Here is a 12,472-nt window from a genome sequence, read left to right as displayed (position 1 = left end):
TTTGGAAACCAAGGAAAAAATTATAAAAAAATAAATACTACAATCCTAAAGTTACACATCATTTAAGTTTGAACTTATCACATGAAACCTCAGAAAAACATACATCAGTTGTTCAAGTGTTCTGGCACTATGTTGATAATGTAACAACAGAGCAGTGTGACACAGTGTAACCCGCTAGAACAAAGAATAGAAAACAAAGGACATTGGTGGACTTCCAGCATTTTGTGTTTCCATTCCATTCGTCACACAAAAGTGATGATTCTCTGACTAATTTTGGCTAGGCCCTTGACACTTTTTGTGGAAATGGATCTCTTTCGGGGTATTCGGACAGACTGCTTTTATTTTTAATCATCTTCATTTTTACATTTTCAACCATGATGCTTTCATTCACACCAAAATATGCTGCAAAACACATTTGCATCTTGCATGTGTCTATGTTTAGCATGAGTGAAACAATGTGAGAAAACCGAGCACAAGAAAAGGAATGCAAGCCAGAGAGTGAGATGATTAGTTTGGGCTGTCATAAATTGTCGATACTTTGTCCACAAACAAAATGAGAGCATGTGAAGGACAAGAACTTCGTAGGAAGGAAGAAAGAAAGAAAGAAGAGTTTGTCAGAGCAAATGTGACCAAATTAAATCAAAGAAAAGGGGGTGGGTGACACGAGAGACTTAGCATAAATGAGAAAAGAAAGAAGAAAGACATTCAGGGAACAGGAAGAGGGCAGCAGGAAATTCCTTCATCATTTTCCTGACCCTTTGTCCTTTAAAAATGATTCTCAAGGCTAATTATGGTGCACATTATGATGAGACTAAAATCATCTGGCAACTTTTGGACATTTTCAAATGTATGAGAAGACTGTTCATACCTCATGTCTTCCAGCAGGTCACATTCAGTCTGATTTTTAAAGTGCAGTCTTGTCAACTGGTCTGTGTGCGTGTTCTTCAGCTCCTGTGTTACTTTAACCTGGAGGCGAGAAAATACACATGAACAAATCATTTCAAATCAAATCAAATTTTCATACATTTGAAATGCAACACAAAGTGCTTTACAGAAAGTTCGACATGTGTTTAAGACAAACTAGACTGAATCAAATATTCCTTCATTGGTTACAACTTAGTAGCTACTTTAAGGCACAATTAATCAACAAGTAATACCACACAACCAGCCAAATCTGTATCAAACATATAAGTTATTTTGTCTGCATGTAGTTTGCATAGAAAATTACAAATGTATCCTACATAACAATTAGTTATTTTCTCTCTTTTTGGAGAGACAGGAGGCAATTGTTTGTGCGCAGCAGATGCTATGCTAAAAAAAGAAAAGAAAATACATGTATATACACACACACACACACACTCGTGAACACGCACACACTCCTGTCAATGCCCAGGGTGTCACTGTGAAGGTCATTGTGTATTGCCTGGTGAATTCCACATTAACAGCGGGCAAAATCATGAGTCTTCCAGACAAAACAAGCAAACGCACAAATACACCGGCATCTTTGCCGCACACATACACACACTGCAGAGCCTGTCTCATCCGCTGCGCCTTTGAAGATAAGGCGGGCGAGGTTCATTACTTTATCAGGACAAAAAAGCGACTTGATTTGCCCCTCTATCAATCATTGTAATGCACAGGGCGCTATGGAGCAGAGGAAGGGCGAGTGGTGGCAGAGACAGAGTGGGGAAGAGTGGCTAAAGGTATGCTGGGCATAAAAGCTTACTAGAGAGAGAGAGAGAGAGAGAGAGAGAGAGAGAGAGAGAGAGAGAGAGAGAGAGAGAGAGAGAGAGAGAGAGAGAGAGAGAGAGAGAGAGAGAAGAGCAGTGGTCCCCAGCCTTTTTTCTGCCAGTTCATTTTAGGCGCCGGTTCATGGTAAAACGGAAATTTCTCGGACTGGCAACCGGGGCTATTTGCACCAAAATAACCTACGTTCCCAACTGGGACATATATGCGCCACAGCTCCACTACAAAAATAATAATAATAAAAAAAAAAAAAATTTGGGGTTAGAGGCAAATATTTCAGTGAGACCAGTGTTTGGGGAGCACGCGCTCGAGTGTCACTGCTTTGAACGTCTGTCGTCTGACTTCTCTTATTCAATTCTTCTTCTCTCGCGGAACCCTTGTTGAGGTTGCTCTTAAAGGGTCAAAACTAATTCTAAGACAAAGCGAAACACACAATTAATTCCTGAAGCCTCTCTGCCAAACAGCAATATTTGTTCAAATCTCACAGAAACTTCAAGTGTTTTGTATTTGCAGGGCAAACTTTTCCTGAAAATGTCTGTTCAACCACAAGAGCATTCAGTTTCGTGTTTTTTGTTTAATCAGTCCGATTTGTGAAACCGTCTAATGAAAGCGAGGGTGTAACATACTCAAGATCTGAAACAGGAAGCAAAGCACGAAAACCTGTTGAGACGGACACTCAGCTTACATATGCAGACTATATTGCATGCCTCAGCTGATTTTCTTTTTTGAATTAAATATTACGTTTCTACTCGTCTCCCTCAAAACTCAAACCGATACTTAAAGCAGTTTAAATCGACAGTGTACATCAAGGGTGGGCAATTCCGGTCCGGAAATATATCAGAAATATATCCCAATGAACAGGATCAAAATCAGGCTTATGCAGAGCTTGCTGACGAGCTGATTATATGAATCAGGAGTGTTGGAGAAGGGAAACATCCAAAGCCTGCAGGATTTCCCCACTCCCTACGTCTTCATTTCACAATTAGTGTGCCCTGTTACTTTTTTCAAAGGGCTTCAGTTTCACTGCACAATAGTCGAAAGTATTGAACCAAGATTGTTTCTAGACTGCACGATGCCACATGGTTACTTACCTGCACAATCTAGTGAGATCCATACAGTGGTTGCCTTATTATAAGTGATGGGAAAATGAAGCTTCATGAAGCACTTGTAATATTTTTGACTCCTCTAGATGGCACTCTTGGTTGAAAGATGCAGTCGAAATGTAATCAATTTCCTTTGCACTAGCCTTTATATTTAAACCAAGAGCACCATCTAGGGGAGTCAAAAAATATCACAAGTGCTTCATGAAGCTTCATTTTCCCATCACTACTTATTAGCATTTAGCAACATAAGAGTCCAATTTTTTTAACGCTCTCAGTATGATTGAGTACAAGTTCAAAGTTACACCACTGCAAACTTACAGTTACAGACGGTATGTTTTTACAGTGAGTGACATTCAAGTATCAAGAAGGGAAACATTGAGGGAACAAAAACATTGCAGTGCAGCGTAGACTTCAATGGAGTGCAGGAAACAGAGGTGATGAGGAGGTGATGGGCAAGTTTTGGTGTCCAGGAGAGGAACGCAGAAGAACAGATGGTGGTTGGCTTTGCAAAAAAGAATGGAAATGGTGTGGAGAGAGTGTGGAAAAGAAGTGAAGGAAGCGTGTGCGGGTGGAGAAAAGTGTCAGGTGTGATAGAAGAGTTTCAGCTCAAATAAAAGGGAAGGTTTATAAAACTGTGGTGAGACCAGCGATGTTGTTTGGTCTGGAGACAGTGCCACTGAGGAAAAGACAGGAGGCAGAGCTGGAGGTGGAGGTGGCAGAGATGAAGATGCTGAGTTTCTCTTTGGGAGTGACCAGGATGGGTAGAATCAGGAATGAGTACATCAGAGGGACAGCACATGTTAGAGGCTTTGGAGATAAAGTCAGAGAGGCCAGACTGAGATGGTTTGGACATGTCCAGAGGAGAGATAGTGAGTATATTGGCAGAAGGACAATGAGTTTCTAAAGGTCTCGAAGAAGACCAAAGAGGAGGTTTATGGATGGAGTTAAAGAGGACATGAAGGCAGTTGGTGTGAGAGCAGAGGATGCAGAGGACAGGGTTAGATAGAGGCAACTGATTGGCTGTGGCGACCCCTGAAGGGAAAAGCCAAAAGGAAAAGAAGAAGATAATTTTGATATCTTTCTCAGAATTAGTAACCACTAACAGCCCATCTATCTATTTCCTATACACGTCCTCATCTTGGTTATAGGTGAGCTGTAGCCTATCGAGAGGTGCTATACACCCTTGACTGGTCGCCAGCCAACCGGGGGGCACTAACAGTCATATTTTAACAGAATATGCGAATGATGCTTGCTCACTGTGTAAACATACGTGCCGAGACACCAACAAGACACTTGAGAGGCAGCATAAGTCCTACAGGGAGACCGTAATAGTTTCCAACAGGCTGATGCAGCCGTGTAATGAATGCGTCAGACACATTGCCAGATTATGCCACAGTTGGCAAAATATTATCCTCTAACCAAAACACTTACTCATAGATAAGTACGATTAAGACTAACTGAATAAGGCAGCGGGCAATCGATTTTGTAATCACTAAGGCACATTTGATCATTTACAGTGTGCAGCCTTCATGGTGATGTGTTTCACAGATGTGACATGACACATATCAGGGGAAGGTAGGAACCCGAAGCACATGTGGCACAAGGGGAATATGTGGTAATTAAGAGGAAATTGTGCACTGGTTCACACCAAGGTAATTGCCTCTCATGCAGCTATTTCGGAACAACACACAGACAGACAGACACACAGACACAAACAGAGTACCGATAATAAAAGGGACTTAGCAGTGTTCTCGGCAGCTCTTTCTGGATCGATACAGTGCGTGTGCGTGTGTGTGACCCTGGCTGACATACTGAAGGTCTTCCCCTCCAGACAACAAGCATCACACAAATATGATGAGCCAGTGCTGCAGTCACTGTACAGTACAGTATACCTGTACAGTGGCTGGAAACATAACACACAGATGCAGACATTGCTAGCTAGCATCACGTTATGTGCTTGCTAACGTCACGGAAAGGGCAAATGTGAAATGATATTGGTATATTGTCACGTTGTGTGCGGTGTTGGTGTAAAAACAATGTGTCACATGTGCATATAGTAACGTGGCTCGTTGTAGATTAAAAATATATTTAAGCCCACGTAGCGTTTGTTATCTTGACGGGCTGGACAGATGTTGTATCATCACCATCATGTCATTAAGGTTAATATTTATTATATGAGCGATAACGCGCCGCTGGTGCAAGCATGCAAAATTGCCCTTTCTGTAATGTGTCAAACATGACGCGTTGTGTGCTGTTATCGGCACTATTAATGATGTAACTACTGTACATTGTTTTCCATTCGTCATTGTCTCAGTCAGGCTTTAAAAAAAACATCAATAACGGTCTGTGGAAATCACTCACCTTCCTCGGCGGCGGCTGCATTTTGGAGTATTGACATGAATGGTATTTCCCCTGTGAAATGTGTAGTAATCCAAAAAATTAACTCTGATGATGTTTCTTCCTCCAACGACCATAAAAAAAATGACAGTAATCCTCCCGTGCGCGCGACAGGGAGGAAAGACGGTTAGTTAGATTTGTACTCCGGCGGCCATGATTGATGGCAAACGGGCTGGATTCTACGAAGCCGAAAGTGAGGCTGCGCTGCGATGAGAATGTGTGAGCACTTTCGTGTTGCTTGCTGCCACTGCTGGATGACTGGAGAGTACGGTACTGTACTGATCTGAACTGAACTGGGGAGGGGAGTGGAACAGGCAGAGGGGAGGAAAGGTGGATTATAACGGGGAACCCCTTCGGACACCAAGGGCAATGGCTCCCCCGCGTGGCGATGTACGGTAACGCATCCGGTCAAGGCCCAAAAGAGAAACAAACGTGTCTGTTTTCCGGATTTCTAATTTTCTGCTTTCCGTTTTATGTCCCCACAACATTCACACAACATGCCAGGTGTTCGATGGGGTTATTTTATTTGTTCATACTCGTCTCGGCCCGCTCGAGAACATCCTGCTCATGACAGTTTAGCTTGACTGTGCCGCAGAGGTAGACCTGCATAGCAACAAGGGAACGCAATCGAGCGCAGAAGAATCGATAAGCCGCTTTCAAAATTTCACGTTTGGATTCGTTTCACGCTATCAAACTGCTGTGGAGATGCAAGTTCTGTTTTAACATTTATATGATATCCTTTATTGAGGTCCAAGGTCCACGTGTTAGTATGCTCTTTGTCCTCCGTCAGTTGACAACTTTGACAAACAGAACAAAAAAATAAAATCTACTAATTGTATATCTACTCCAGGAATGGGCAAACTGGCGGCCCACGACCCAGATGTGACCCACGTACACACTAAGTGGCCCCTTTATTAAGGAACTTTTTTTTTCATTATTGAAAATGTATTTATTTATTTTCCTGTGTGTTGTAGCCTACTCTTTTCTCTACTACTGACACGCAGCCCACTCCGTGCTTTAATCTTCCTGTCAAGTCTTTTGCAGTAATTTAAATGTATTTACAGTTTTATTTCCTAACCTTTATGTATTAAAAGGTTGATTTATTTCTTGTATTTAAAGGAAAAACATATTAGGAAAATGAACTATTTTATATATTCTTGAAATTATTGTACAGTATAAGTCATTCACTCATTCACTGCCATTGACGGCTATAGACGTCAAAAATTCATGTGAACTATTTATATTAGTTAAACCATTTTTTCCCCACTTTTATTAACAAAAGTGAGAAAAACTAGAATTTTTTTATTGTACATTTAGAACAGATATAAAAATTTGTGATTAATCGTGAGTTAATTAGTGAAGTCATGCGATTAATTACAATTACAATTTTAATCGCCTGACGCCCCAAATTTTTTATAATCTTTTATTTTATTTTTTTAATCGCATCAGATGAATAAAGTTTTTCATTGTAATTAATCACATGACTTCAATAATTAACTCATGATTAATCACAAATTTTATATCTGTTCTAAATGTACAATACAATTTTTTTAGGTTTTCTTTTCATACTCTTAACAAAAGCGGAAAAAGTGGAAAACTAATAAAAATAGTTCAAATAAATGTTTTTACGTCTACAGCTGTCAATGGCAGTGAATGAGTTAATATAAATAAATTATAAATAACTGCACTTTAAATGAGAGTGATTTTTTTTGTGTGTATATTTTTGCTATGACATCAACAGTGATTTGAAAATTGTATTATTCACACGCATTTTGATCAAAAGCCCCATAACAAACCAACCATTCTTTCAAAGGACCCTTCAGCTTGGCCATCATCTAGAAAATCGGAGTAATACAATGATTACATTTACAAATTGATTCAAAAGCAACTTGACAGAAATATTCTAAGTCTAAGCCTAATCAGGGTTGTCACAGAGAGTATTCACATGACTTCTTTTAATAGCCTTCTATAATGTCAACCCACCTGTTTATTATTATTATATTATTATTTGTTTGTTTCTATCTGCGTTTGGGACAGGATTCAAACCTGTACCGTCTGCAAGGCACTACCAGTGACTCTAATCACATAAATGTATTTTTAAAATAGTAAGTAGTGCAAATGTTTGTTAATTTATGCCTCCATGGCCAAGGTTAAGTGGCTTTTAATCATTAATACACATAGTTTCCGAAGCAGGTGAGACATTGAGTGTTCTTTCTCACCTTCAGTGTGGGCGAAATGACTAAGAGCCAGTGGTCTGGTCTCTGCAATTATGTTTTTGGCAGCAATTCTTTTCAGTAAGTAAGTAAATTGAAGAAATATACGTTAACTAATTGTTGCCATGTAAAGTTGATGACAATTTGCAAAAGAGTGACCTGCTGCTGTAGCCAGCTTCCATGCGAATAACAGCCTCGGGGGTCACTGCGCATGCAAGTTCCAGCTCGACCGGCTTCAACTCAAATTTGCTATACTTTACATAACCTCGGAATATTAGCGGTCTGCAAAAGGATTATCTGCCTCTGTCTGGTATGTTGCTTCTTCAACTGAATTTCTATTTGTTGTGATCAAGGAAAGAAGAGAGGACCAAAAAAAAGGTGATGTTTTGAATAAACATGAAAGGGATATCGTGAGAAGGTTTAGATTTTTACATGAGCAAACTGAGAGAATGAAAAAAGAATGTAGTATTGGTTCAACAGATGTTTTAGTACATTATTTTGTTTGCATGAGTTTCTTAAGATCCGAGATGTGTTTTGGTTTTGATTGGTAGATATTGTGTACACTGCACGCAGACAGTGTTTCACTCTTCACATTTTGTTGTTACAACCTTATCCCAAAATGTAATACTCTTTTTTTTGCCAACACTCGGAAATGACAACGTTGAGACATTTTTGGCAAATGTATTAAAAAAAAAAATACGTATAACTAATCTTAACATGTACTGTACATAAGTCTATTTTTGAATATGATACCCCAAGCTTGGGAGTTGGCACCCATCTTTGGGCAATTTTGGCCATTAGTCTTCAAGCTCCAACAGGTTGGATAGGCACAGCCATTTTCAGATCACTTCATAGATTTTCGTTTAGATTCAAATGTGGGCTACTCAAGGACATTCACAGAGTTGTCCTGAAGTCATTCCTTTGTTGTCATGGAAGATAATGCCCCAGTCTGGAGCAAGTTTTCCTCCAGGATGTTTCCCTCAGTGACCAGTTTCCCAGTTCCTCGTTGAAAAACGTCTAATATCACCACCATCTTGACTGTATATAAATTAGGTGATGAGCAATGCCTTGGTTTCCTCCCAACATGACGCCTATAACGCCAAATAGTTCAAACTTTGTCTCATCAGAGCACAGAATTTCTTTCAGTTGTCATTTCCTCGGAATTTTTGCCTCGAGGCAATCCTGTCTCAGTGGTATTCTGATCATTCCTTTGACTTCCCGTGATGCGATTCGCATGCGCATAAAGCACACGTCGAGTGACGTAGGTCTACAACCAAAACAATGACGTCACGCGGAGTTTACGGAAGTAAATATTGTCCCGACTCGCAACGTTTTACCGCCAGCCAAGCCATCGAGGCAAGCAACTACAGTTTGGTGGACTGGTGGACTCCGTTCGCGGACGTGTTAGGAGTTCGTTTCATATGTCTTGTCTGCATGCATTATGCAAATTTAGCTGTGCGAACGCCCGCGCTCCTGGTTGGTGGACTGTTTTCATGCTCGCTCCTGGTTGGCTGCTGTCCTCGGCTTCCTCGTGCGTCAGTTTTGAACGTGCTGTTTACAAACCGCAACAGAAATCCGTCGGGTCATGTCATCGCCGTCCGTGCTGAACCGTCTGCAGGGCTGAATTTCTACTATTGACACAAATGTCAACTTTATGCTTCATGTTTCAAGTGTGGTTAAATTAAAGACAAATAAAAACAATAATATAATAAAAACAATAATAAGTAACACTGTTACTCAAAACAGCTTTGTATATATTCACAGACGTGTCAGTAGTCTCCCTTCCAAGCAGGCTTTTGATGACGTATGAATCGGATGCGAGCGGATGAGCGTTCACAGTGCAGACGCATCGCATACATATCCGATTTATATCCATATATGAAAGAGGCCCAGGTCTGGTGTGAAAAAAAATTGGAATTGTACCGTTCACACTGCATGAAAAAAAAATCGGAATTGAGCTGTAGTGTGAACGCATCCTTAGTTTTTGTTTTTTTTTAGCACAAAAAATTAATATAAATCATATTGTCATTATGGGGTGTTACATTTAGAAGTTTGATGAAATGGAAAATGGTCTAAACGTTTAAAATGGTTTAAAATATTTAAATATATGACAAATATGAACTGTATTGCTTCTTACTGAGAGCTGTCTCTAATAATGAGCAATTTAAATAAATTAAGCCAACATGTTAGAAAGAGCTCTATTCCAGTGCAGTCCTACACCAATATAAACTACAAATAAAATAAAAGTTAAATTAATCTGACAGAGCACTATTGTTTTTCTGAAGACAGAATTTATCATACAGACCTCTTTTTATATATATATAGGTGTGTCTAATAATGTTGTATGAGTCTGATATTTTCTCAGAAGCCTCTCTTATGAATATTTATGTTGCATGTCTGTTTTCTTGTAGGCGGAGCAGTCGTCATGAACTACACCGACCCCGGCAACGGCAGCAACTTCTACTGTCATTTTCAAGAAGATTTTAAATACATCCTGCTTCCCGTCAGCTATTCCCTCGTGCTCGTATTCGGCCTGGCACTGAATTCCACGGCACTATACGCAATTGTGTTCTGCACAAAACACTGGAAACCCTCCACCATTTACATGTTCAACCTGACAATATGTGACACCTTCTACATCCTCACGCTGCCCTTCCTCATTTACTACTACGCATATAAAAATGACTGGCCCTTCGGCGAACCTCTCTGCAAGCTCATACGCTTCCTGTTTTATACCAACTTATATGGTACGGTTCTTAAATACTACTTCATGCAGTAGTATGTTTCCTGCCCTTGAGATAGGAGTTTAAGTCGGTCCATGACCGGACTCGCAACTCGAAACGCTTGTCCTTCATATCATCTTTCTCCAATGAAATGAATGAAATGCCGTTAATCTATTCCAGCATCCATCAAAAATATTCTATTTAAATGTGTCTATTGATGGGAAAAAAATAATACAGACGCCATCTTCAGATTTTTTTTTTAACCATTTGCATCATCAGATGATATAGGCAAAAAAAACAAAATGCAAATAAATGAATTATTATTTGCAATTATTTGAAGAGAGTGATGGTTACTCTTTATGAAACAATTTAATAGGATGTAAAAAAAATAAAAAAATAAGTGAATATAGGGAGGTTGTTCCAGCATGACAATTGTTCTTCCCAGTCAGGAACTGTCAGATGCTCAAGGCATTGTGACTAGGTTCGCTGTTATGGTTGAAGCAGCCACAACTCTCACCACGGGATATTTTATTTATTTATTTATTCTTTTTTTTTTGTTGTAGGCGTGCTGGTTGAAGGGGGAAAACTCATAATTGTAGTTTGGGTGTGAAATATTTTGTGACTCCAGTCCTGTAACTTTTCTGACACACTTTTTGCATGTACAGTATCAGTATGGTGGGGAGGTCTAAATTTTATGTGCTGCCTTTTATTCATGAACATTGGACCTGATGAATAATGGGGGGCATGTTGTCTCACTATTTGTGTAATTATTTCCCCCCCCTTCAAACCCTTATTATAATACAGATGACTTTTATGATAGACTCATTGCATAATGTAAACCATTTGATACTCGTCTAGGAGTTTAACTAAACAAGAGTACTGTTTCCTAGGCTCTATTCTGTTCCTGTGCTGCATCAGCCTGCATCGCTTTGCAGGCGTCTGCTACCCGGTCCGCTCTTTAAAGTGGATCAGCGCACGGCAGGCCAAACTGGTGTCTGTGGCAGTTTGGGCCTGTGTTTTATTCTGCCAGGCACCTATTCTTTACTTCTCAAGAATAAGGTGACGACTCCAACCTCATTGGCTCATTTTGTCAAAGCACAGCAATAATCGTGTCATTTTGTATGTTCCTGTTCAGGGATGTGGCCACGGAGAAAATTTGTTACGACACAACCAGCCCAGAGTTCTTCGACGACTTCCTGGTGTACAGCTCAGTCGTGTCGGTGTTCATGTTTGCTTTGCCCTTCATGGTGCTGATGGTGTGCTATGGCCTGATGCTGCGGAAGCTTGTGGAACCAAGGGCCGGCGGAGGAGCGGCGGTGGGCAAGCGAGGGCGCCAAGTAGCCCACCGCATCAAGCAGAAATCAGTCAAGATGATCATCATCGTGCTGGCAACGTTCATGCTTTGTTTCCTCCCGTTCCATCTCACCAGGAGTCTGTATTATTCCTTCCGATACCTGAGACAGGTCAATCCTGCGCAGGTGAGGACAACAGGCCATTCGCTAACACGTTAAAAAGTGTAATGATAACATTGTTTTGTTTGGTTTTTCTTTCCTCCCAGGTCAGCTGTAACTTGATTGAGGCATCCAGTATTGCCTATAAGGTGACCCGTCCGTTTGCCAGTGCCAACAGTTGCATGGATCCTATCCTTTACTTCTTGGCTGGACAGGACGTCCGTAGTCATTTCACCAGGAAGATACAGTTCCTCAGACGAAAAGATGTGAACAAATGATCTCTCGCAGCAGAGATTATACTGTAACGAACTTTGTGTTGAATGTTCCGGTGTTGATCATTCTGTTTCGCACTCTTGTGTCCGAGTGTTAGTAAACGCAACACGCGTCTCGAGGTGGAGAAGGGACGTTAACCATAAGTTACGTTCGGCTTGGCTGCGCGTGTTCATTGCTATTACTGCTCGCCGGTCGTGAATTGTTTTCTTGTTTTCGGCGTCGGCTATGGCCAACAGTAGCCGTTTGTTAAAGACAAATAAAAAGGGTGACATCCCAAACAACGTTTGCTGCCGGTATTCTTGCAAGACGTCACAATACAATGAAGTTGAACACTATCCATTCCGAAACTGGATGAACTCTGCTTTGTTAAGATTTTTCTCAGATTACAAATTGAAATAGCAAAAATCTATAGAGGTGACTATATTAATATAAGATGATTAAAGAGCATGTTAGCATTGTCAACTAACCACACTATAAACTGTACTTCTCAACTTTGAAACCCACGTCTTCGGTATCCAACAAAAACAAAGGAATTTACCTTGCCGTTCCAATACTTTTATAGGGGA

The 12,472-nt window shown here is 40.4% G+C and overlaps 2 protein-coding genes across 5 annotated transcripts in view; one reads left to right on the top strand and one right to left on the bottom strand.

Annotated features, from left to right (window-relative positions):
- Window positions 1–5,547, bottom strand: part of fchsd2 (FCH and double SH3 domains 2) — a 38,764-nt gene extending 33,217 nt beyond the window's left edge. For 3 of the 4 annotated variants that reach the window (XM_086080792.1, XM_086080794.1, XM_086080795.1), the window contains exons 1-2: window positions 5,211–5,547; window positions 869–966 (exon numbers count right to left, since the gene is read on the bottom strand). In XM_086080792.1, the coding sequence (XP_085936918.1) occupies window positions 869–966; window positions 5,211–5,231 (119 nt within the window). In that variant the 5' untranslated portion in view covers window positions 5,232–5,547. The remainder of the gene's footprint in view (window positions 1–868; window positions 967–5,210) is intronic. The other variant, XM_086080791.1, reaches the window with a different exon arrangement.
- A 1,949-nt stretch (window positions 5,548–7,496) lies between these two features.
- p2ry2.1 (purinergic receptor P2Y2, tandem duplicate 1) lies at window positions 7,497–11,911 on the top strand. The gene is made up of 5 exons (XM_086080798.1): window positions 7,497–7,540; window positions 9,871–10,206; window positions 11,073–11,241; window positions 11,318–11,660; window positions 11,741–11,911. Exons 1-5 carry the CDS (start codon window positions 7,516–7,518, stop codon window positions 11,909–11,911), a joined length of 1,044 nt encoding a protein of 347 aa, XP_085936924.1. The 5' UTR covers window positions 7,497–7,515.
- Window positions 11,912–12,472: the final 561 nt, after the last annotated feature.

Source organism: Leptonotus elevatus, chromosome 7, assembly GCF_054856555.1.
Source record: "Leptonotus elevatus isolate MCC_2025b chromosome 7, RoL_Lele_1.0, whole genome shotgun sequence".
In the NCBI taxonomy this organism is placed as follows: domain Eukaryota; kingdom Metazoa; phylum Chordata; class Actinopteri; order Syngnathiformes; family Syngnathidae; genus Leptonotus; species Leptonotus elevatus.
The sequence above is the reverse complement of the archived record's forward strand: the minus strand, read 5'-3'. Positions and strand labels throughout refer to the sequence as shown.